The sequence below is a fragment of the Durio zibethinus genome, chromosome 8, assembly GCF_047325235.1.
Source record: "Durio zibethinus cultivar Kanyao isolate XHJ-2024 chromosome 8, ASM4732523v1, whole genome shotgun sequence".
Classification (NCBI taxonomy): Eukaryota; Viridiplantae; Streptophyta; class Magnoliopsida; order Malvales; family Malvaceae; genus Durio; species Durio zibethinus.
In genome coordinates, this window is record NC_143169.1 from 26,009,505 (window position 1) to 26,036,058 (window position 26,554).

Sequence of the window (26,554 nt, forward strand, 5' to 3'; positions counted from 1 at the left end):
TATTGAGATACTCGATGGGTAATGACATTGATGAGAGTACGCGAGAGAGTGAGACAGAGAGAAAAAGGGAGAGAAGAAAACACGAAGAAGGGATGGACGAAGGGTTTCTGGCTTGCCTTTCTGGTTATCAAAGTTTGGGGGCAATTTTGGGGCAGAAGGGTCTCTGAGAGGGACGCGTGGGGTGAGTGGGATAGGTTGGGGTGGGCGCATTTTTATTTATTTAATTTTATTAAAACATAAGTTTAAAAGTTTGTAATTTTTGAAATTATATATATATATATATATAAATTTTAAATAAAAATTTTTAATAATTTTTTTGTATAAATAAAAAAAATAATTAAAATTAAATATTATAATATGATTTTATTATTTATTAATTTATATATGATTTTATATTTGAAATTTAATAATTTTTTGTTATTTGGTATTTATATTATTGTCAAATTTTTTGTTATTAAATTAATTCTTGTTAATTTATAACTAAAATTGATGAAATTTGAAATTATTATATTTTAAAGTTTGTATTTTTATTAAATATAGATGCTTGATATTTAACTTATTATGTTTAGTTAATATTTTGATTTGTCTAGAATTAATTTTGAATATGAATTTGATTCAAGTAAAAATTTTATTGTTAAACTAAATATAAATTTTTTATTATATTCTAAATAAAATTATGAATTTTAAAAAATAAAAAACATAGAAGTCATAAACTATTTTAAAAAAAATTAAATAAAATTTTTTATAATTATAATTATTATATTTTATAACAAATTATGTAAAATTAAAAAAAAATTTACTGTCGTGATGATTATAATAATCACAAGAATCTTCGTTATATTCGAAAATACAATAAATACGACATGATAAAAAATGTGATCACGATCGTATTTAAATTCTTTATTTTTGAAAACGTGGTCTTTTCCCATTTATACAAGAACATGCTTTTGGCATCATCTCTGTATGGGCACTTTGTTCCTTGATATTTTGTTATCAAATGTGCTGCGATACTTCACGATTTTGTCTGCATGTTGTTCCTCAATTCCTACTTCATTGCTTTTGTAGGAGGCCCAAGGTTCTAGGACACGAGAAATTGTGATGGCTGATGATTGTGACGATCAACAATGGGAATTAAGCACCCGTAGTAACTCACAGGGCAACGTTTGTGTTCCTGAAAGGGGAAGCCCACCTTTTCTGAAGCTGGGTTTGACATGTCCAAAGAAGGATACAAGCAGCTCCTGGTTGAGCTTGAATTCATCTGCATCAGGCCGTACTTCGCGCTCAAAACCTAAGAATGAAACGAGTATAATAAGCAAAGGCCCTCCTACTAAACTTCGACTTCAAATCATCTCAGCAGATCTTTGAAGCAGGCAACGCCAAGCACAAGACAAGTTACAGTGCAGGAGCATGCTATAAACATGGCAGAACAACTGAGCTTAGGTCCTCTTTCTGTTCCAACATTGAGGAAACCAAGAAAACGTACATGCCGTTCTAATACAATCGCAAATGCTGGTGCGAGTTTAGGAAACTCAAAAAAAGATGCTAAAGACAGAGGCTAGTTAACTATGCTTTCATTGTTGGTGAATGGTGTGATTAATCAAATGGGGGGTTGCTCATATTCCTTGGATGCTGATGCTGCCAGACCAATTAGAAAATGAGAAAGTTCAGTCGAAGCTCAAATAACCGAAAAAGAGAAAGATAATTGAGCAAGTTTTGGAAATTTTGTTTTATGCTTGCTGACAAAGCTGGGTGGAGGGACCTATTCCAGATTTTGCACCTCCACTTTCTTCTCTCTCTTGGTGTAAATGAATGTTATTATGCAATGGCGTGAGTAAATTCTGTCCGGCAATGCTATTGTACAGAAATTTTGTTTTCTAAAGAGATTTTTTTTAATTAAAATTCTACATTTTTGTTCAATCAACAAACTCTTTGACCAATAATTCTAAATTCTAAATTAAAATTCGTGAAGGGTTAGGAAAATTTCAAGAGTCCACTGTCCATGCGTTAAAAAGAAAAATGAAGCCCCATAGAATACCTTTTGCGGGCGGGCTTTTGGACTTTGAACCAAGGTTAGACCCCGTTAGCGACGCGCCCTCCTCTCCTGGGAATCACACAATAGAATGTTCCCTGGATACTTGAGATTTACATACACAATAGAAGCGGTTATCCTTATTTCCTGAGATTTACCTGACAATGACATGCTGACGTCAAGAAGCATAAATATTTCCTAGGAATCACATCGAGGATCTAAATTCATGGAGCCGTATATACCTGCCTTTGGGGGGTAGGGAGCCTACACGTTAAGATGCAAAAAATAAAACCACATCAGATAATCCCCACCGGGTTGTAATAGTGAAAAAGCAATGAATCAAATACCTGTCAGTCCCAGCAATTTCCAATGGTCAAAATTCTTATCCCTCTGCCCCCACTCATCCCTCTCATTTCGTCCGTATCAGAAACCACTCTCCAACACACGAAAAGACAAAAAAAAAATTGGTCTATACAGAAGCAAACCCACATAGGAAAACACTCTTCTCTTGCTCTCTTTAGAGTATTTCCCTTTCTTGTAGAGCTCCAGGTTCCACTGTCACCATGTCTTGCTCTAATCTGACAATGTCGGTGTCCTTAAAACATTCTATTTCTGAAACCCCTTCACTCTCTTTCCGTTCTTCTATCAGCCCTTTTTAGCCTCCTTCTCAAAGTTCAGCTACCTCCAAGATCCTCATCTGCATTCAGTGTGGTCTCCGTGAGCTTAGAGATCGTATTGATTCAGTAAAGAACACTCATAAGATCACTGAAGCCATGAAGCTTATTGCCGTCAGAACTCAGGAGAGCACAAGAAGCTGTGATCAATGGTAGACCTTTCTCTGAGTCTCTGGTAGAGCTAGGCATATGAATCTGTTTCACCATCTTTTCTTTTTGTGCGCTTGCCTTATATGATTAGCAAAGCTCTCATTCCTCAATGTTATTCTAGGTGGGTAATAAGCAACAGAGAACTTGGCAGAGACCCCAACCCATATTAATGATTAAAACAAACGATCAGGGAAACACGTGTGCTAAACTCTGGCCATAAAGAAAGCAAGTTTTAGCTACTTTTGCAGTGTTTAAAGCAACAATACATTGATTTCCGTTGGTAAACAAGAAAAGAAAAAAAAAAGAGGACCAGGGAAGAATTTGGCAGATAAAAAACTTCAATCTGACTGAAGATATTGCAAATTGATGATAGGAAATGGTAAAAGCGAAATACAGTGGACCGAAACTAAGCATGTTATGATTTATGAACAATGTAAATCCTTGTGAGATAATCCTTCAGTGGGTTTGTGACTGGAGAGGAGGCTCAAACAATAACTCTATGCTTAACAAAGTTAGAAAAATATAGCATTTGGGTTTCTTATTTTTTATTTTGATTTTTTTTTATATACTTTAGCCTTTTGGGAGTTTGAGTTTAGGACTAACGTACCATATATTGAATGGAGACTTAATTAATTCTTGGGTTAATATTGGAAAATCTTCCGAGTTGCAAAATTATAGCAACAGTCTTGTTTTAACTCTGAAGATATGTAAAAATTCTTAACGGTCAAATAAGTTTTAATGCTTTGGGTTAATATTAGTGCTAGAGACGAACCAGAATTTATGATCAGTGGCGGTAAATATTTTATGTTAATTTAAAATTTTTTTCATTAAAATACAAATTAATTTTAAAAATTACAAATAAAATTAGCACTATAATATTTTTTGTAAATGAAAAAAAATTGTTTTGCAATATAAATAATATTTGCATAATTAATTATATGATTTTTGATGAACATAGTCTAAACACTATTTAGATAAATTATTTATCATAATAGACACACACACACATGTATATTAATTTAATAAAATGTTACTTACTAAATTCTTAAAAATAAATATAATATGTGAAAAAATGAAATAAAAATTAGCATGTCTAATTTTATTATTTACTTTTAATATTTTTTGTTTTATCATTTACTTTTACTAAACAAATATATTTGATTTTTATTCATTATGATTTGAAAAATTAAAAATTATTATTTTCTCACATATAATGAAAAGAAGAATGAAGATGATTATTTATTTTATGCAAGCTCTATATCTCATTATCTCTATAATATCAGTTTGCATCAATCTAAACAAGTTATTATGAGAAATTAAAAGTTTAGTAATTTCAAACTCTCTAATAATAATTTATTTTATTTTTTTACAAACTCAAAAATATATATAAGTGTATATATTATAATGATATTGCTTAGCACTCGAAGTGTTAATGTTCAATTATTAGATAAATAACGAAAATTTTCATGTATGAACCTAAAAAATTTAGTGGGGGGGGGGGGGGGGCAAACGTGATCACAAAGATTTTCTATAAGGGTCAAATTTTCAATTTTCAAAACTTTTGGTATTTTTTATAGTAAACCCAAAAGATTTTATGAACTCAGTGAGGGCAACTGCCCCCACGTGCTTGATCCGTCCCTGATTAGTGCCCTTTTATTCTTCAAAAACATTTGCCTTATAGTCCATATGAGATAAGCGTGGTAGTTAAAGATTTTAAAAAATTTTTCACTACATTTCATTTTCTTCCATGGCAAACAAATTACTATGTAGTTTTGAATATGTCGAAGAAAATAATAAAAAAAAAAACTTGTATAATATCACTATGAAAGCTAGCTAATAACTTTATATAATTTTTAATTTTGTATAGCTGTTTTTATTTGAGACTTGAGTATGAAACCCTTAAGCAGGTTGAAATTTGGTAGAATTTTTTTTTATAGTAAATGATATGTTTTACAACTGTCATGTCTGAAAAGATGAAGGTAACCACCATAGCACTAGAGGACAAACTAACCAACGACAACAAAAATGGTGACTTGTGCTAAGAAACTGTGTCCCCAGAGATGTGTCCACATGGCAACTTGCAATTTGACATGTCAATATCCTGGTTGATTCCATTCTACGGTTGTTCTCCATCTCGCCCTTAGACGAACTGACAGCTTCTGAACTTCGGTGCAAAGATCTTTATATTATTGTATGTAAAAGGCTACTCTACTCTGTAGGGCACCCATTTCAACTCATGTTTCACCGTAGGATCAACCATCAATCCTAGACCAACGGTCATTACACTGGTAAAAGTTTTTGATTTCTTAAATGGCATAACATTCTAAAATTGCAAGTCTTTTATGGCTGAGATTCTATTGTCATCAGCCACAGTATAAAATTTAAAATTTTGGCTTTTTATAATTATTTTTGGAATAATATTAAATTCAAGATGTGCGCATTTCTAGAGGGATCAAGTTCGTGAATGAATTTGATCTAGAAACATTTTGTCTTATATTCTGACAACTTAGCCATGGAGGTGTCTTTTCAAGTACAAGACCATTGAGTGACGAAGCTGTGTTTAACCACGCGACTAACTGCTTCAAGATCAAACCTTGTCTGGGCTCATTCCCTTTTACGAGAGCTACACTGGTAAACTTACTATGTTTTTCCTCTTTTGTTTGTTATGTGTTCCGTATTCTTGTTCTTGTTTGATTTTGACCACAAAGTTTGGTTTTTTAGGTGTATCTGGATTGAAAGATTCATGGGTTTTCTTTCCTTAATTGAAATGATAGATGGCACTAATTATTTGTCTTCTGCGTTTGTGTTCACTGTGTCGGGTTATTAATGGCATAATGGCATTTGTTTCATATAAAAGCCACGTCTCTCCATTGTTTATAGTTGAGTATTTTATTTTCAATCTTTTTCATAGTACTACTTGCTCTGGCAGTGTTATGTCTTTTTGTAGCATTACTCTTTGAGTAAATAATTTCGAGTGGAATTGTATTAGGATCGCTTTTACCTCGTATGATTGTTCTAATTTTGATTTTTGATTTCAGTTTACTCCATGGCGCAGCGAGTGCCCTGCAGGCAGGCTTCCACATAGAGTTAATGCCAGTACAGCTGGTTAGTTGTTGCAAACTAATGTGCTATGGTTTTAAGTTAACGTTTTTGATAACCAATCTTTAATGTGTTTTTTAAAAAATTGAGGCTTTCTGTAGATTTTTCAAAGAGGAGACAAAGAGGATTGTCTAACCCCACCTCCAAAGGTCCAGCTCCAAAGGGTTTCTCCCCAAAAACACAAGTAGGAACGAGCACCCAGAAGAGGGATCAAAAGAATAATTATGAGAAACAGGATTCAAGCATTCCCATGTCAAGTGAGTCTGCCGAGCCTAACGAGACTGAAATGGAATCAAACATTGCACTTGAGGATGTATCGACTGTTGAGCTCTATCAGAAGAATAAGGTAGATGAGGGTGAAAAGGAACAGCCAAAAGAGGATATACCATCAATGGGCAAAGAGTTAGCTGTTGGCAAAAGCAACCAGAATGTGGAAGATGGAAGTATAAGGAAGATTCTCGAAGATGTTGCGGGGTTACAGAAGAAAGACACAATTTTGAAAAATGATATTGTGAGTACATCAAGAGATGTAGCCTCTGAAGGAAAGTATTTAGATGGTACAGAAACTGACGACACTGTTACTGTCAAGGATGAAAGCGTCGAGTCTGATGAAAAAACAATTGACGATGCTTCTCTAAAATTGAATTTGAAGATGGAAGTAAAATTGTGTAAACAGGAAATTGAGGGCCTTGCTGAGGAAAACTTCTTGAGGGGGAACAAAGTTTTTGTTTATCCTCAGATTGTAAAACCTGATGAAGACATAGAAGTGTTCTTTAATAAGGGTTTCTCCATTTTGAATGATGAGCCTGATGTTCTGATCATGGGAGCCTTCAATGACTGGCGATGGAGATTGTTCACTGTAAAATTGAATAAGACCCATCTCAAAGGGGATTGGTGGTCTTGCCAGATTCATGTTCCAAAGGAAGCTTACAAGATGGATTTTGTGTTCTTTAATGGGCAGAATGTACATGACAATAATGATAAAAAGGATTTTTGCATACCTGTGGAGGGTGGAATAGATGTGTTTGCATTTGAAGATTTCTTGCTTGAGGAGAAACAAAGGGAACTGGAGAAACTTGCAAAAGAGCGGGCTGAAAAGGAAAGGCGAGAAGAAGAGCAAAGAAGAATGGAAGCAGAGAAGGCTGCAAGCGAAGCAGAAAGGGCACAAGCAAGGGTGGAGACTGAAAGGAGGCAGGAAATGTTGCAACAATTGATGAAAAAGGCTGCCAGATCTATTGATAACATTTGGTTCATAGAGCCTAATGAATTCACTGGGGCAGAGAAGGTTAAGTTACATTATAACAAAAGTTCAGGCTCTCTTACTCATGCCAATGAGCTTTGCATTCATGGGGGACATAATAATTGGAATGATGGGTTAACTATTGTTGAAAAGCTTGTCAGATCAGAGAGAGAGGGTGGTGACTGGTGGTATGCAGAAGGTATGTTTGACCATTTATCTTCTGTTTAATTTGTTATTGGTACAATGTGGATGATATTAAAGGTGATATCCTGTGAGTCTAAAACTTGAAATCTGCCAAATTTGATCCCCACCATTTGCTATAGTTTATTCTGGATCCCCTTTCCAGACACTTGTCAATATGCCATGAAAATGTTGCTTGATATACAAGATATTGGATATTTAAATCTTGGTGAATAAAATGATTGTTATGGCCATAAACATGCTTGCTTGATCACACGGGAACTTATGTTTACATTGAATTACATGCAGGAATCACATAATGCTTGTTGCCTCTATCTTGGAGTTCTTTAATGTGTTTGATTTGGTTGGGCAGAGAACCGTTTTATTCCTTTTGAAATGTAGTTGTTTTGTGGTCATCTGATTGTGCTTGCTCGCATAGTTGATTGAGATGATACTTTGTAATTAGAGGGACTTTTCTGTGGTGTGTTATCATACGACTGAGATGGAATTTTCAACAGTTGTTATACCTGATCGAGCCCTTGTGTTGGATTGGGTCTTTGCTGATGGACCACCTAAGGTTGCCACTATGTATGATAACAATAATTATCAAGATTTCCATGCTATTGTCCCAAAAGGCATTCCTGAAGACTTTTACTGGGTTGAGGAAGAACACCAGATATTTAGGAAGCTTCAAGAGGAGAGAAAACTAAGAGAGGAGGCCATACGTGCAGGTCAGTTTCCATGAAACTATATTCTGAATAATTACTGTCAGTTTCTGCATGATAGAACATATTGAAGATTCAAATTTCATCCTGCCTTCTCCTTTTGAATCTATTAAAGATGTAATTTTCATGACATGCACACCTAAGGAAATCTTATAGAAAGTTTAGGTTAGTTACATTTAAGAACATTGCTATGAAAGATTAGGTTGTTGTTCACTGACTATGATGGCAAAGACAGAGATGTGGTTGCTTGGGTTGTTTACGGCTGGCTTCTTATCATGCCTTTTCTTCCTGTGGCAAGAATGTGATTTAAACCATTATTAGAATGCCAAAGCCTGCTACTAGAAAAGCATTTTCTGCATATACATTGACTGATTTCTTTTTCTTATTCTTCTTTTGTTATAGGCTGAAAAAACGGCATGTATGAAAGCTGAAATGAAGAAAAGAACTTTGAAGAGATTTCTTTTTTCTCAAAGGCATATAGTTTTTACTGAGCCTCTTGATCTTCACGCAGGAAGCACAGTGACAGTTTTTTACAATCCTGCTAACACAGCTCTGAATGGAAAACCTGAAGTATGGTTCAGATGTTCATTTAATCGTTGGACTCACCTTCTGGGTTCATTACCACCTCAGAGAATGTTACCTGCAGATAATGGTTCTCATGTAAAAGCCACTGGTAAATTCAGTCAACCTTCTTGGGATTTTGAGTTGTATGGTATCTGTTTGCATTTTGAATATAGCTTTTTCTCTTTAAAGTGGAGACTAAAGCTTTTTGTTCTTGTCATGAGTGAAGTTAAACTACTCGGTTTTTGTATGTTTTCCGGTTATGACATTTTCTTCTGTCGGTATCCTTTATAGTCTGTTTTAGTAAATAGAAAACTGTCCTGCTTCTTGGATCATCTGCTATTTGTGTTCACTATTTCAGTCCAAGAGTATAAATGTGAAATACAGATCCAGATATCTCATAGCTAATAACTTATTTGGAATTAAATATATGCCTAAGTTTCAGGTATATATGACTGATCAATTGTTGCTTTGTATCATCTCTTTAGGTGAAATATGGTGTTCTTTATATTTTTGGCTTTTGCTGTATCAGATCTTTGTATTACTGTTGCATTCTTGATGTGCCTGCACTTCATAGGTTTTTTTCTACTTCTGGAAGCTAAGACTTACTTTATGTGTCTTTGCAGTCAAGGTTCCATTGGATGCATATATGATGGACTTTGTATTCTCTGAGAAGGAAGATGGTGGAATTTTTTACAACAAAGGTGGCATGGATTACCATATACCTATTTTTGGTGGAATTGTGAAAGAGCCACCAATAAACATTGTGCATATTGCTGTTGAGATGGCCCCCATTGCAAAGGTAACTTTTGGACATTAAAGGAGTTGACACTCCTAAAAACTTTTTCATTCCACTGATTTATATTAAGGTTTTTCTAGTTTTTATTTGCTTATGAGTCCATTTAAGTTCTCTCTCTTAATGAAGAGAAAATTTTTTAAGCTGAAAGAAGGCCAGACAGACATGTCTTCTCCTAATGAAAAGTGTATTGGAAATGAGACAGTTGGGGGGACAGGATGTTGCACCACTCACAGAAATGGGACAGCGCAAACATCTGGGCTCTTCACCTGATATAAGTCATATAACTGAAATTTGTAGAGTATTTCATATAACTGACTTTGTAGAGTATATCATATAACTGAATTTTGTCTAGTTTGTGGTCATATATGTAGTAAAAACCCAAAAGATTTTCCATTTTCCATCTTTTTCTCAGTTGCTTCCTTTTATAACTTTGTAGGTTGGAGGCCTTGGTGATGTCGTTACTAGTCTCTCTCGTGCTGTTCAAGACTTAAACCACAATGTAGACATCATTCTTCCAAAGTATGACTGCTTGAACCTTAGCCATGTAAGCTTCATCGCTGTCCCTTTAGCCAGATTTTCATCTTGATTGTTTTCTCTGGAGATATTGCCTCAATTTCCTTAAATTGTGGAATTTTCTGGTTTGTATTCTTGCTTACTAGGCATCCTGTCTGTAAGCTTGCATCTGATGTTAGCTATCTCTGCATGAGTTGGCTGAAGTACATTTTCCTTTTAATAGGATATCAGTGCAAAATTGTTGTATACACCTTTCTTATTGGGTTTTCTTGAAAACAAAAGTTTCATACATGGCTTACCTGTGCACGTCCTTCTTTGGGCTATTCGTGATGAAAAATTTCGTGGATGCTACTTAAAAATTATTTATTATCACATAATCTGCTTCTAACTGTCATTCATTCATATCTTAATATTCAAAAAACAAAAAAAAAAAAAAAATTCATTCATCTCATTTCATTTTATCAAACTTGTCTTTTTAATAATTTCAGATCTGTCAAATTTATGATATAGGTGAAGGACTTACATTACCAAAGAAGCTATTCTTGGGGTGACACTGAAATTAAAGTTTGGTTTGCGAAAGTGGAAGACCTTTCAGTTTATTTTCTGGAGCCACAAAACGGGTAATTTTGATAATCCTGATGCATCTTTAAGAATTAAAATTTTCACTTTGTTAAACAAATTATGATCATAAGAATCCTTTGGTGTGTTGTTGCTTGCAGATTCTTTTGGATGGGTCATGTTTATGGTTGCAGAAATGATGCAGAGAGGTTTGGTTTCTTTTGTCATGCTGCTCTCGAATTTCTACACCAAGGTGGATTTCACCCTGTAAGTTTATGATTCAACTTACAGTTGTCTTAAATATTTAAATGTACATGCTTGGCAGTATTTGAGTAAATCACCTACATGCATCGTGGTACTTGTGTCCCTAGCCATTGTCAAACCCATCTTGTTTTGCTGTTCAGCTCACAGGCCTTACAATTTATTTGTGGAAGAATACTAATGGTGCACCACTATCTTCAAAGATTGTCTTTCTTGCATTCGTGGGAAAAAAATATTGAAGAATAACCATTTTAAATGTGCTTAACTCTTGTCAGGATATCATCCATCGCCATGATTGATCTAGTGCCCCAGTTGCATGGCTGGTTAAGGACCATTACATGCATTATGGTCTTGGCAAAGCTCGGGTTGTCTTCACCATACATAACCTTGAATTTCAAGCACACTTCATTGTGAAAGCTATGGCAAACACTGACAAGGCTACAACTGTATGTACTTAAAGATTCCTAGTAGTTAATGTAGTTTAGTTAATATAGTATCTTTGTTTTAATTTTTCAACTTCTATAAAAGTGTGTTCTATTCTTTACTTGTGGTATTTTCTAATCAAAATGTTAAGAATTTTTTCTTTTCATGATCTTTGCTAATAACATTTACTTCTTGAATAGCTATGTTTTCCAGCTCTATACATGTAAAAACATTTTCTTCAATATCGTGTATTTATGATCAATCTCTCTTGCTTTTTCATTATATTTGGTTCTTTTGGTGGTCTTACTTGCTCTTTATACAAAGGAAATGTTTTAAAGATATATAATGTGCTTAATTTAGGACCCATATCCTTCGGGTACCACCGTACCAGTAGGCATTAGCTTTTTCCATTTTCATTTGAAGAGATATAATTAACTGCTAAGTGGTTCAGAAATTTATTCTTTTGAAAAAAAGAGTTCATAGTATTTACTACCCTTAAAGACAACTGCCTAGATGCTTGAGTATAATTTACTAGACTCAGAATATTCTGAGCAAGTGATACATCCCTTTCTGATGATTCAATCCAGTCAAATTATAATTTCCTATTTGACTTAATCATGATGTCATGCTATTGTATGAAAAACAAGATATTTCGTGGTCTTTTCTCCTTCGTAGTTACTGTGATAATGTCTGAGTAAGCTTATTCATATTATGCAGGTATCGCACACCTACTCAAAGGAGGTTGCTGGAAATCCTGCAGTCGCACCTCATCTTCACAAGTTCCATGGTATTAAATGGAATTGACTTAGATATTTGGGATCCCTATAATGATAAGTTCATTCCTGTAAGTAGATATACCTTTATTTAGTAAATGTTCTATCTATGAGCTTTTCCTCAACCCTTAAATGAAAAAAATGAACTGTTATGCATCTGTAGATTTTTTTTATTGATTCATATTTAAATTAAAGAGACCTTCTTTGCCTCTTATACTTTAATTGCTTTTAAATCTAGGAGATGCTGTTTAAAGTTGTATTTTGAGGAATGTGCTGATCAGCTGCCTTGATCATATATCAAGCTATAACTACTGTTAAAAGTTGTATTTTGAGAAATGTGCTGATCAGCTGTTTAAAAGACTTGATAATTTTGTTGATACAATATTCTAAATCAACTTTAGCAATTAATGTTCTTTAAGAAAAAAAAGGGTCAATTGGCCTCTAGAACATTTAATTTGATGCTTTTGTCTTGTTTTTACTATTATTGTTCTTGATGTGTTATGCTTGTCATTCCAGATATCTTACACCTCAGAAAATGTTGTTGAAGGCAAGCGAGCTGCCAAGGAAGCCTTGAAGCAAAGGCTTGGTTTGACAAAATCTGACCTTCCTTTGGTTGGAATTATTACTTGCTTAACTCATCAGAAAGGAACTCATCTCATCAAGCATGCAATTTGGCGCACCTTAGAACGCAATGGACAGGTTCCTCACCCTCCCCCTTTCACCATCCTCTGTATGACCTTATATAGAATCGCACACTATGAGGTCTATATCAGTCTGGACTTCTCAATAGTGTTATTGATGTGATATTTCTCAAGACTTCTGGCAATCTTACGACACTATAGGACTTTCACTTGACCATTTGTTTTCTTGCATTCTTGACATGAGTATGCTTGCATAAAACAGTTCATAAATCACAAATCATGTTGTGTCATATGTTTGGAATGAATGTGTAAATAAGGAAGTTTAGTGTCTCTTGTAGGCCTACTTGATTGTGTATTTCTACTTAATGCATCTTAATAAGCAAATGATGGAATTTTTGGTGCCAGGTTGTATTGCTTGGCTCAGCTCCCGATCCTTGCATCCAAAATGATTTCAGGAATTTGGCCAACGAGCTTCATTCATCTCATGGGGATCATGCTCGCCTTTGTTTGACTTATGATGAGCCTCTTTCTCACTTGGTGTATACTCTCAAAGTTTTTTTATTTTTTTAGTTATTATTAGTCTGAAGGAGCATACTTGTATTTTGCTTCTGCAGTATAATCGTAATATTATTCATCTTTTTTTTTTGTTTATTTATTTTTACAAATATATGCTGGTGCTGATTTCATTCTTGTCCCCTCAATTTTTGAGCCTTGTGGACTGACACAACTGACAGCAATGAGATATGGTTCCATACCAGTTGTCCGTAAAACAGGGGGTGCATACTCACGTTAAGTGTGCAATTTTGATATCTCTGAACAATATTATTCTGTCTTAATTAATGAGATTTCTTTATATGTGAATGATCTCTTGTTGCAATGCATGGAAGTGCACAGGCATTATGAACGACATCTAGACTCTCTTGTGTTTACAACTTGCATCTGATTTTCATTAAATTTATTGTTTTTCATAGATGGAGATTCTATTTATATCAATTTTATTGAGCTTCTGTTCTTAGAACCTCTCAAAGTGTACTGACACTGTGTTTCCATTACTTCTTATTTAAGGACTTTACGACACTGTCTTTGACGTTGACAATGATAAAGCTAGAGCAGAAGCACAAGGTCTTGAACCGAACGGATTTAATTTCGATAGAGCTGATAATGCTGGAGTTGATTATGCCCTCAATAGGTGAGTTGATTTCTCAGCACTGAAGTTAGTAAATGCATTTCTTCCTTCACTACCAATTAGTTTCGGAGTTTTCCATATTCTCAGCTTCATGCATTAGAGTAATAGGAAGACATAGCTTTTGCCGAATTTATACTCTCTTCCTCTTGTTCTTGCTCTTTCTCCGTCCTACATATTGAGTTGTATATATTACTCATTGATATTCTAGGGCAATCTCTGCTTGATATCACGGCCGAGATTGGTTTTACTCATTGTGCAAGAGGGTGATGGAGCAAGACTGGTCTTGGAACCGTCCTGCGCTTGATTATTTGGAGCTTTACCATGCGGCAAGGAAATACTAAAAGAAAAAAAGCTGATAAAGCAATGATGCAAATCATTACCATCTCATAGCTTGTACAAAGTTTAGTGATACCTATCTTTTACTGGTTCTTCCCTTTCAAAAGCTCAAATTGCCCGCCATAGTTTTAGATCTTAAAACCCATCATCCATTTTTGTGTAGCATAAAAGCAATAGGCTATCTTCAAAATAAGAAAATGTGTATCCTTCTCGAGAGCAACAATTTCTTTTACTGTTGTTGATTCATGTATTTGAAATGATAAAATAATGTGAAAAGAATAAACCATAAAAATGGTTGTATTTAGTCTTTAGAAGTTGGTAAGACAATAAAATCCACTAGAATTTATTCTATGTTTGAAACATTAACGCTAGCCAATTGGCTTTCACATTGCAAATTGAATTTGCTTGATTTTTCATATGACATATACTTTGGAATGTGGAATATCGTAAGGTCCAAATTGATTATTCACTCCTTTGACTTAAGAAAAAAAAAAAACTAATGATTTCTTATGTGTAAGATAATGTCGATGATTAAAATTGTGGGGGGATTTCAAGAAAGAAAAAGGTTGGTGATTGAGATGTGTATCTTCCTTCCCTTACTCCACCAAAGTTGCCTCAGCTTTGGCTGGCATTGAAGGGATCAACTCACCAACACCTAAATATAAATGGTGGTGGCCCAAGGACTAGGATTTTACATTGCAATTCATTGGAGAGTTCTACTAATCGCCTAAAAAGGAAAAAGAAAAAAAGGGCTAAAAGATGTAAAGAGAGATGTGCTTTTGCTATTGCAGGTGCTTGTCAATCTTATATCAAATTTGGTCCTTTATCAATGGTAGCGATGGGTTCTTTGGCCATTACAAATCTCTTTAATAAGTGATTTTTTGTTATGCAAAATCTTTGACAGCCAATTTTTAAAGGGATTAAAATTTCTCTACGTTTTGAAGGTTTCTAATGTGGGTTTAGTTACTATTACTACATTAATAATCCAACTTCTGAAAGTTTCATATATATGCTCACTTGTTAAGTGATGATAAAACCCCTTCTCTTTGGTCATTGTCCAACAAAGCTCCTGATTTGAGTTCAGAAGACCGAAGACCCCTCCCTTTACACCCCAACCCTCTCACTCTCCATTTTACCATCTGCAAAATTCCCCAAACCCCAGGAAGCATTGAAGAATGAAGCAGTCATAATAATAATAATAACAGATGGAAAGTTCAGTCACAGTTAAATTTATGTCATCATATATCATTCATCCATCACATACTAAGATCAACAAAAACAAAGTCACCCCACCACATATATCAATGCAACTATCCCCCAACCAAATCTTTTACTCCTTAAGCACCTTCTCCTAGGCCCTTGAAAAAGTTTGCCTCAAATTTCCTTACCTTCACATTTCACTCGGTGACCGAAGCCTTTTTTTCCCCTCTGCTAACGCCAAATGAGCTGAGTTGCTGCTGCTTGTTGTGGATAAGGTTACAGAAATCAGTGAAGTTGGTCAGTCCAATCCTTCTCTTTCACCTTTCCCAATTAGAGGCCAGTCTTTTCAGTGATTGCAAGAATATAGTCATACTTATTTTCAAAAAGTTAGTATAAAAATATTACTCCTATGTAAATAAATCTCATCAATTGACACTCAGTTTGCATAAAACAATAATACCCCATATGAAGAAATCTATCGACTCTGAAAACTGACTAGTTTCTATAGGTGGTAGATATGCTCTGATAAAACTAGCTTCCTGGATATGTTCAATGCATCAATACCCTCCTCTTCTAGCCTCTTTTCTGTGGGTGCCAACTGCCAAATCTAAACCTACCTTTGCAGAAACCATTTGGAGATAAGTTTATAGAATAGTAGCAATAAGATAGATGTAGCAGTAGTATTTTTCTCATCACCTAATATATTTTATTTTTAATTTTCGAATTTGAAGATGATTGGACCACAATAAGGCATAAAAGTTGGGGAAATAAGAAATGATCTCATTTACATCTATTTTTGTTATCTTGTTCCTCCCCCGTTATTGCAGGGTATTATTTTGAGGGTCTTGAAATATGTGATCTTCTTAGGCAGACACATGGGAAAAAGGGTGTTTTTCACTTCTCCTCTTCTGTTCTCCTAGTTGGTTTTTGGGGTTCAGCTGATTGCTTTTGAGATTAAGCAAAGTACCCATTTGTGATATCTTTGAAAGGTTCTGGTTCTTTTGGAGGGTATTGAAACAAAGGCAAGTAGATTCCTGATATTGTTCTCTTACATCTTTCTCCTTTTTTATTCCCAAGAAATAAATTCAGATTTATCTGATTGCAAGCAACACAAAACATCATGAACTAAATAAATAAATGTAAGAAAATAAACCTTTTCCCCTCGTATGCATATGGACAGGAGCCACTATATTCTTGCTCAAGTTTCTGTTGACATTTTACACTCAAATTTTTTTATCTTTTCTCTTTCATTTTGCTTAGAGCAAAGTCATGGCAGATTGGCATGGAATCATGGCCAACAACAGTGGTGGTTGCAGTAGGAGATCAATGAGAGATGAAGATTTTGATGAAGAAGAAGTTTGGTCTTACGAGAAGAAGGAAGATTCAAGTCCCACGCTAAGGAAATCTAGGGAGTCCTCAACTTCTTCCTCTGCATGGCGCCTTCCAAGCACACCAAGAATGATAGGGAGAGTTACCAACTCATCAGCAAGCCATGAAACCAAGTTGGCTCAGCAATCATCAGCTCCAATGAACATCCCTGATTGGTCCAAGATATATGGCAAGCATGCAAATATGGAATCATCAAGAAACGGTTCATGGGTTGACAATAGGGATGGTATGGTTTATGATGATGAAGACTATGGTGGTTGTGGAGAGGATGAAGACGAGGATATAGTCCCTCCACATGAATGGCTAGCTAGGAAGCTTGCAAGGAGTCAGATTTCTTCTTTCTCCGTTTGTGAAGGGATGGGAAGGACGCTTAAAGGCAGAGATCTCAGCAAAGTGAGGAATGCAGTTTTGACAAAAACAGGTTTCCTGGAGCAGTAATGTCACACCACCATCCACAGTTCAACACCAAATCATCATGTTCATTGCATATTACAACAATCATATAATGCCATCACCACCATGATCATCATCATGTTCATCTTCATTGTTCTTTCGATTCTATTTATCCTTTTTGCTTTTATCAACTTTTGCACGGATTATGTTGTAGGCATGTAATATTGAACTCGTCGTAAAACAAGTCGGAGCTGCCTTTTTGGTGTCATTTTTTGAAGAAGAAAGGGAAAAAGGAAAAAAAAGAAAAAAAAAATAGTTGGCAGCCTCTGAGATTTTGTCTGGTAATGGAATGGGGTTTGTGTTTTGGTATAGTCGGAGTGCACCTTTAACAGAAAGAGAATTAATTAATCATCTTTCAAGTCTTCTTTCGGCTGCTTTTGCATTTATCATCAAAATTTAGATGTTTATAGTTGTTCTTTTCCTATGATTTAGCCATTTTTAGTAGTTTGTAATTCTATTCCTGTCATGACTGTTGCTTTTCCTCTCTTGGTTCTTATATACATTTTTTATGCTTTATTTTTTCTTCCATTTTCTATTGTTTCATTTGTTTTTGCTGGTGCAAAGGTAAGACAAAGAAGTCAGGAGTAAGGAATCTAAACTCTCACCCTGTCAAAATTTGAGCTGTTTCTATATTAGCCACCGCACGTTAGGTGCTTGGTGCTGTACTTTCCTTTCTCCCTAGTCTTTTACTGCTGCATTACTGCTTTATGTATTTATCTTCAAATTTTAAAGCAAAATTTGTATGACCATTGATTTGGTAGTGCTTACAGCCAAAAATAAAAGCAGGGTAGGCTTGTTTTCAGATAATTAATCATGATTTTCGAAATAATTCTTAACTGTAGCAGATGTTTCTAATTCATCAAAATTTCTTCAGTAGCAATGTTGCTTCCAAATTTTAACAGGTCAACCCCTCCTGAGAAAGACAAATATCGTGATTCTCCATGAATCTATTCTTTATTTATGTTCTAGCTGTCAGCTGATAACTACCTTGTTCTTGAAGCTTCAACTCCAATTAAAGCTATGTTTCCTCAAACAAGAAAAAAAAATTCTAGAGTTATATATGCAATGCAATGGTATAAAACTATTCAGACACATCCACATCACAGTTCTATTTCCATCAGAATCAGGGGCCATCACTACACGAAAAAGTTCGAAGAGAATCGTCTTGTTGCTCCTGGTTGGACAGATCTTGATCATATTCATATAACTAGCTAGTATCTATATCTAAAACACAAGCTACATTTTGATTCAAACATTGTACTCTTGCATCTCCGCAACTTGGTTCTTATTCTACCCTTTTGCCAACAGCGAATCCTGCAATTTTTTCCCTCAAAAAATCTTCCACCACTTTCTCTACTTAAACTTAAAACCCTTAATTTTATCAAATGGATGTTCGATCACTTAGAAATGTGCCATGGCTTTCAAATCAATCCATTGATGAAAAATAGAGGATGCTGCTTCTTTGTGTTGATTTGACTCTGTAAGTGTATATTAGGAATTAATTCTCTTTTGCTTTTTCACAGTGACTCTAACTGAGATCATTAGGTCATTGATAGTGTAAAATGGGGAGTCCTCTAATGGAAGGCCTGGCCATACATATACTTTAAAAAAAAAAAAAATCTGCACAACATTGGAGGATGATGTGAATTAAACTTTTTATATACAAGGAAAAGGAATTTCCAGTTTTGTTACATTGACTAGGTAACCTAATGTAAGCATGTTATAACTAGATTAGGAGCAGAGCTTTTTTCATTTCCATACCTTGCAGCAACTCTCACTCAACCCTCTAACTAAATCAGAACTTTCCATCACTAAAAAGCCATGATAAAACTCAGTGAGAAAGGTACAATGTATTTTCTATCTTAAATCAATAAATCCCTAGTTTCTTGTTCCAACTAAACCCACCACCGACATCTAGTTCAATTTCAGCTCATAGGTTCCTGTGGGCCTTGGCCCTAATGCAAATATTTTGGTCAAAATACACATTGAATTGCTATATATCTCACTGAAAAAAAACAAGACGAAACAATCTGTTCAAGCTCAAAAGTGAAAAGAAACTGTAAGACGGTTACTAAGAGGAGAAAGTAGAAACATAAAAAATGGGACCTTGATAGTGACTACCGTTTGTTAAAGTGGACGGTTTTGTAATTTGGAAGCATTAAGAGGGTAGTTAGTGTGTATATTTTTCCACTCTCTCTCTCTCTCTCTCTGTCTTTCTTGTCTCTTTGAGGTGGGAGAGAGAGAGAGGGAGAAATACAGTGTGTCATAAAAAACTAGGCCTTTAAACCATTGATGTCTTGTCCTTTCTAAATCTGTTTCTGCGTTTTCTTTTTTCTTCCAAATTTCCACCGTTGTATATAAATTTGCATTTTTTTTTCGGTGGGAGAAAATACTGACTTAGATAAGACCACAATATCTGCTTTGAAGAGTAGAGGAGAGTTTGCTTCAAAGCATGTTTTAACATGGAACTCGGCTCTCTTGCTTTGTTTTGCTAGCTTCTGTGCAGGAATGTTCTTCACCAATAGGTATTTTGGCTTTCTGGGATTCTGTTTTTAGCCCTCAATTTGCAGTTTTTATTTGCTTTTTTTTTTTTTTTTGGTGGTTGCCTAATTAAATGATGCATTTTGGTCCATTTGGTTTTAATGAATTTTGAGAATTTGGTAGATCTTGTGAAAGGAGTTCTAGGAAGTACTTCAATAAGCATGCTTGTAATTTGTGATAATTATTGTGTATGAATGTTAAATTAACAAAAAATAAATAAGTTTAGTACTAGGACTTTCTTTCTCTAATTGTTTACTATAAATGATCATGGAGCAAAGCAAACTACTGTTAACTAATTATTTGCATTGTACACTTCCAGGAATCGTGGCTTTAGTGGGCTATAACTATGTACATGTTTCTCTCTCTGCTTTTCTTAATCTGGGTAGGATAGAACTTAGTTTGGGCTATTTCAATTCCTTTAACCACCCTTTTGAAAGGGGAAAGCTATAGTCAAGATCAAGTGCTGAAGTTAGTAGCTGTGACTTTATCGGTTGAACTGCTCGGAGAGCTTTGAATAGTGCTACAATAAAGTCTTAATTGTCTAAAATCTAAAGATTAGTATTTACCTCATTTTGTCTTTTTACTTGATAATTTCTAGGAGATTATAGCAGGGGAACAAACTCTACATTTTCTGTGTCATGTTAAAAATGAAAAACTCAAAACCTTTGCCTAAACAAAGTTATCTAGATTGATACAGGTGCTGGTTAATATTTATATCTCTACTAAAAAGAATTTGTTACCATACTGTATAACTTTCTGTGTCATGTTCCAGAAAAGTGAGACTTCTAAAGTTACAGTTTGTTCAATATTTAATTTTGCCATGGCTTACTTATAACATATGCTGATCATTTTAATTATGCAAAATACTGAATCAGGATGTGGATGCTGCCTGATGCCAAAGGCATTCCGAGGAAATCTAGAATTGGGGATGAACAATTTGTGGACTGTGATCTGAAAATTGTGAGTGTTTTTTGTCCCACGTCTTACTTATCTATATGCTTGAGCTTTGAAGAGCCTGCTTGTTGGCATTAAAAGCCTGCATTCCTGTGCCATTTATCATACATCAAGGATTAGCCATAGGTTTTAGTAGAGTAGCAATTTTTACTCTAATGGCTTGTATCGCCTTAACTTTTCTCTTCAGTTTAGTGCTAAACTTTGCTGTCTGGATTTTATTAACTGCTAACTGATTGTTTGTAATATTCATTCTTTTCTCAAACTTGGAAGGTTTTAAAGAATGAAGCAAATAGCTCTAGAGGCATTTCAGGGTCCCAACATTCTATTCAGTAAGCCAAGCTGATGTTTGTTACATCGGGATTTGAGGTATTGACTCTAATGTGGCCTTAAATGCGTAACTTATTGCTGTACATGGAATGCAGGACTGTGGATAAAAGCCATTTCAGATTTGGAGATGCAATTAGTGGCCGCTAGGGTAGAACGCGAGACAATTATGAAAGTCCTTCTGATATCTGAGGACTTGAAGAATGTTGAATCAACTTTAAAAAGGAAATATTTTATGGTTATAGGAATCAACACTGCTTTTAGTAGTCGTAAGCGGAGAGATTCAGTGCGTGCAACTTGGATGCCTCAAGGTGAATTAACTGTTTTCATGGAATTTTTTAGTTTAATGGTTTTTTTTTTTTTCTTTTATCTTCCTCTTGATGTATGATAAATGGAATCTTACTATAAATGTCCCAGCTGAGAAGCGAAAACAATTGGAGGAAGAGAAAGGTGTCATTATACGCTTCGTTATAGGTCACAGGTAATTTCCACCCTTTGTGCCCGTACTGTCTGATCCTTCTAAAATACTTTTGCTTTTTGCTATACTTTCTCCAGCAGCTGCATGTAAAAGCTTCTTGCTTAACATTGCCAATTAACTTGAGTCGGGTTGTTTTATCTTCAGAAAAATTGCAAGTTCCAATGGTTCTTTAGTGAAGAAGTCTCATGTGTATTTGAGCTTAAACTAGGAAGTAGAAAACTTAGTTATTTGGTTGGCCTTATCTCCAGTTCAACATCGGGTGGAATTCTTGATAAAGCCATTGGAGCCGAGGAAAAGGTGCATGGAGATTTTCTGAGATCGGTAATATTTCTGTTATGTCCCATTCTTTCTGTTGTTATCAGTGTTTCAAATAGCGATTGTATAATGGAATAACGGCCGCAAAATTACAATAATATCATTAAATTGCAATAATATCATCATTCGTTATCGTTATTAAAAAAAATACTGTTGAAAAATTGAATAACATTTAAAATGATGTATATCGACGGCTAAAAGATAATGTAACGAGAAATAACAATAATAACATATCATTATTGTCATTATTTTTGTTTTCTTAATCACTTATTCAAATTAAACAGAAAAAAACTTCAATTGATAATAATCCTAATTCAATTCACGTATTACTCAAATTTAAATTAATCTCAAGTCTTGAATTAATAATCAAAATAAAAAAAAATAAGAAAAAATTAAATTATCTTTCTTTTGGCAAAATTTTTGTAAAATAATGATGATTTTGTGATAATTTGAGAGAGATGATATTTAGATACTTTGTAGACAATGACATTAATGAGGGTACGTGAGAGAGAAAAATGGGGAGAAGAAGAAAACACGAAGAAGAGATGAGGATGAGGGTTTTTGCCTTTCTGGCCATCAAAATTTGGGGGAAATTTTTGGGGAGAGAGCTGCACTGAAGGGGACGAGTGGGTGGTGAGTGGGGGAGGGTAGGTTAGGTTGAGTTTTATTTATTTAATTTTGTAATTAGTTTTATTAAAATATAAATTTGAAAATTTATAAGTTTTGAAATTATATATATATATATATATGAATTTTAGATGAAAATTTTTAATAAATTTTTTTGTATAAGTTAGATAAAAAATAATTAAAATTAAATATTATAATTTGATTTTGTTATTTAGTAATTTATGATTTTGTATTTGAAATTTAATAATTTTTTTATTATTTTAGTATTGTTGTCAATTCTTTTGTTATTAAATTAATTCTTATTAATTTATAATTATAGTTGATGGAATTTAAAATTATTATAATTTTAAGTTTATAATTTTATTAAATATAGATGCTTGATATTTAATATATTATATTTAGTTAATATTTTAATTTGTCTAGAATTAATTTTTAATATGAACTTGGCTCAAGTAAAAATTTTGTTACTAAACCAAATATAAATGTTTTATTATAATCTAAATAAAATTTTAAATAATTTTTTTAGAAAATAAGAAACATAGACTATTTTAAAAAAACATTAAATAAGAGTATTTATAATTATAATTATAATTATTATATTTTATAATAAATTGTGCAAAAAAAAAAATTCTCGATTGTGATGATCGCAATAATTTTTTTTATATTCGAAAATGCAATAAATACGACATGATCGAAAACATAATCGCAATTGTTATTTAAATTCTGCTTGTTATTAGTGCTTACTTTATCCAGTAGTCTTAACATATTTGTAAGTGTGAATAAACCATAGAAAAATACGTAACGGGCCTTGTTCATAATAAAAGCAGCAACACATTGAGGGCCACCTGGAGTTGTCAGCCAAGACAACAACTTATTTTGCCAGTGCTGTTTCCTTGTAGGATGCGGAATTTTATGTCAAAGTTGATGATGATGTTCATGTAAATCTGGGTAAACAAAACTTTGTTCTTTCATGTGTGTAGAAATCTTTGTACATAACATAATTCCTTTGTGATTATGCCTTGATTTCTTTTTTAGAATGAGATAAATTTATCATTCAAGCTTTACGATGAGTATCTACAAACTTTTTTGTAGGAATATGACGATGATGATGATAATAGTTTTAAAAGAACTAAAAGCCTTTTGTTTGTATCTGTTCACGAGAAAACTGAAAGTAATTATGTTAATATAAAGATGCTCAGAAACTGAAGTTGAAAGAAGGGAATGTGGTTCCAAAGATGAATATGGGATAAATTTGTGGCAACTGGCAAGTGTACATTAACTAGCTGGAACAGAATAATGACTAATGTTATCAAGTTGCTAAATTCCTGTAAACACTGTTGGTTTGTGCCATAAGAAAAACGCATTTACAATGTTTTAGTGATTCATTGTCACTGGATTTAGTTGATAAACATTTTAGTTATCAGATTTCAATTAAAAGGCAAGAGCTTGCGTGCTGTTTAGAAGGTTAAGACAATTTTTTTGAATCAAAGTTAGTAGATCTATGATAAATTGCTTAGCTACTACTTTAATAAAATTAATTCACTCCTTATTGAGTTTATATGCTTTAAATACACTGCAGCAACACTTGGTATGACTTTAGCCCTGTTCTTGCTCGAAAGTAAGCAGAGTGATGTGCTTTCTAAATTAGCTTATATTAAGATATTGGCAATATTTTGTTGTTCATATTTATATGCTCTTTATTTAATAGGGAAGTGCAATACCATGAACCCGAGTACTGGAAATTTGGTGAGGTTGGAAACAAATATTTTTCGACATGCTACAGGGCAGCTGTATGCTATATCAAAGGATTTGGCCACTTACATATCAATAAATCAATGAGTTCATACCTTTCTTTTCTCTTCGGTATGATTTCAACCCTGTTATATTTGATCATTTGATGTGTGCACTTCAACTAAGAGGAAGGTGGTCTATCCCGTTACTGAACTAGCAACTAGAACAAAGAAGCTTTAGTTCCAGTTGCATGTGGCCAGCTGTAGAATCATGGGCTTCCACATGTTCAATTCCAAAGTTTTAATCTAAGATGCTTCAAGAAGTGTCAAAACTTTGTTATTGCCTCTAGTGATAATAATTATGCTCTATCTCAGGAATGTGCTGCATAAATATGCTAATGAAGATGTTTCATTGGGATCTTGGTTTATCGGTTTAGATGTGGAGCATGTGGATGATAGGAGACTCTGCTGTGGTACTCCGCCCGGTAACTCTTATAACATTATGCATCATAAATGTATCTCCGTTTTTCTGCAAGGGCAGGGTATGGGGCACTTTTCTAGGGTAAGAGTTTTAGTTTACAAAATGTAGTTTTGGCCCAATATATGTCATAAATGAAAAGTCTGATGACTGAACATGTAAATTTGATCTATGATGTCAATATTCCAGCATCCAGGGTGGGGAATTCTTGTCAATAATCAATATTAAGTTTGGGCAGTGAACCTATCAGAGGCCAGTTTTTGGTATTGGGATGACACTGGTTTTGTGTGTATTGTTTCGTTTGCGCACATTTAAGCTGTGTTGTCTTGTTCATCTAGTATTATAGAACTGACTTAACTTTTTCTTTCAGATTGCGAATGGAAAGCTCGAGCTGGTAATATCTGTGTTGCTTCATTTGACTGGAGGTGCAGTGGGATTTGCAGGTCTGTGGAGAGGATAATGGAAGTTCATGAACGTTGTGGTGAGGACAAGAATGCTTTCTGGAGCTCGAACTTTGTGCAAATAACAAGAAGTTCTTTCTAACTGAGGAAAGATATACATGAGAACCAGGCATAGAGATGCTTTTTGTTTCCCTCCTTTTTTTTTTTTTTTGCCTTTTCCCACACTTACATTGCATTCATAGGTGTAAAGAATGTGTAATAGTAGAGCATAGTACAAAAAAGGAATAGAGGCCCCTTGCTGCCGGGGTACCCCTGTATTTCAGAGGATACCGACCCCAACAGTGGTAAGAAAGAGTGAAGACAGAACTACATCAACCTCATTCTTTGAATGGTGGAGGGCTGGATTACAAGTTCTCTGTCATGGTGATGAGATCCATAATTAGAGCACGATGTAATCTTTGTAGGCAGCATTTTGCTGCTTCCTACTCAATAAAATCAATATATTACTCATTTATATCTTCAAGACTTCTCTTTCTTGTCGTTCATATGAACAAAGTTGATTCAGACACATTCATTACTCATCCTAGATTCATGTGGATCGATGAAAAAGGCAAAGTGACATCACAGCCTTGAATCATGTGCATCCAAAAGCCCACTGATGAATCTCTAAGCATAAAAATGTGACTCCTTCGAGATAATGGGTTTAGTTTTCTTGCCAAATTAAAATAAACAAATGTGATTAAAACAGCCAATAATTTTCCTGCCTGCATGTCGTATGCTGTTGTTTTTACCGAGTCACTGATGGTATAGATACCTAACAAAAAAGCGCCTTCCATTCACTCCGCTACAAGCGTCTTTTGGGCCTTTCAGTAATGAAGCTGAATGTTGGATCAATTTAATAATTGAACAAACAGAAATCAATTTATTATATCCTTCACCTTTCTCATTTTCACGAGGATTTTCAGTAAGCCTCAATGCCAACCAAATACATGGTTTTCTGGCTTTCCGAATTTTGCCGTTGATTATGCTCTTGTGGCCATGTCTGTTCTCCTGTTGTTCTTGGTTTAACTCAACTGGTTATACTCTTACCAACCAATGACCTGAAAATCTCGCTTTATTTTCAACAATCAGGTGGATGATTATTTTTATTAAGATTTCAGAGTGCTTAATTAGCTAAAAACAAAGATGTCCCTGTGTATCTAAAAAATAAAAAAAGTAAAAATAAAATTTTTTATTAATTTTAAAATTTATAATTTTTTAATAATAACTTTTTTCGTTATATTAATTTATAAATAATTTTAACAAAATATTTTTTTTTGTAATTTTTTAAATAAAATTTCACTTTTTCACTTTCGAAAGATTTCTAAAAAAATGATGGATATTCAGAAACTTGTACAAAAGATATTTAACTAATTTCACTTAAATATATATTTTTTTAAAAAGGGTGTAAAAAAAAAATAAGATGGGTGCATTTAGAAAGCCCATTTTCTTCTAGCTGCCAATGGTCATATAATAC

At 34.1% G+C, this 26,554-nt stretch overlaps 1 protein-coding gene and 2 pseudogenes across 4 annotated transcripts; all 3 read left to right on the forward strand.

Annotated features, from left to right (window-relative positions):
- Positions 1-3,277: 3,277 nt before the first annotated feature.
- LOC111278510 (starch synthase 3, chloroplastic/amyloplastic-like) lies at positions 3,278-14,508 on the forward strand (annotated as a pseudogene). Its single transcript, XR_016344216.1, has 21 exons — positions 3,278-3,364; positions 3,428-3,560; positions 4,827-4,881; positions 5,364-5,484; positions 5,892-5,958; positions 6,054-7,391; positions 7,891-8,103; positions 8,159-8,214; positions 8,295-8,390; positions 8,500-8,770; positions 9,285-9,460; positions 9,894-10,001; positions 10,481-10,590; positions 10,690-10,795; positions 11,065-11,235; positions 11,930-12,056; positions 12,502-12,684; positions 13,032-13,162; positions 13,290-13,414; positions 13,692-13,815; positions 14,021-14,508. The product of XR_016344216.1 is annotated as a starch synthase 3, chloroplastic/amyloplastic-like (transcript).
- A 985-nt stretch (positions 14,509-15,493) lies between these two features.
- On the forward strand, positions 15,494-17,716 carry LOC111278272 (uncharacterized). 2 transcript variants are annotated; one of them, XM_089765027.1, is made up of 3 exons: positions 15,494-15,645; positions 16,176-16,370; positions 16,609-17,716. In XM_089765027.1, exon 3 carries the CDS (start codon positions 16,618-16,620, stop codon positions 17,173-17,175), a length of 558 nt encoding a protein of 185 aa, XP_089621153.1. In that variant the 5' UTR covers positions 15,494-15,645; positions 16,176-16,370; positions 16,609-16,617; the 3' UTR covers positions 17,176-17,716. The 2 variants fall into 2 exon arrangements, with proteins under 2 accessions (XP_089621153.1, XP_022720617.2); XM_022864882.2 differs by lacking the exon at positions 15,494-15,645 and having other exon boundaries at positions 15,755-16,370.
- Positions 17,717-19,554: 1,838 nt separating this feature from the next.
- Positions 19,555-25,556, forward strand: LOC111278511 (putative beta-1,3-galactosyltransferase 1; annotated as a pseudogene). The gene is made up of 11 exons (XR_016344217.1): positions 19,555-19,715; positions 20,607-20,691; positions 20,956-21,014; positions 21,108-21,320; positions 21,427-21,490; positions 21,736-21,808; positions 23,257-23,417; positions 24,030-24,047; positions 24,138-24,264; positions 24,535-24,644; positions 25,008-25,556. The product of XR_016344217.1 is annotated as a putative beta-1,3-galactosyltransferase 1 (transcript).
- Positions 25,557-26,554: the final 998 nt, after the last annotated feature.

Excerpts from the sequence above, each read along its gene's own strand:
- LOC111278272 (XM_089765027.1), top strand. The coding sequence starts at position 16,618 with ATGGCAGATTGGCATGGAATCATGGCCAACAACAGTGGTGGTTGCAGT.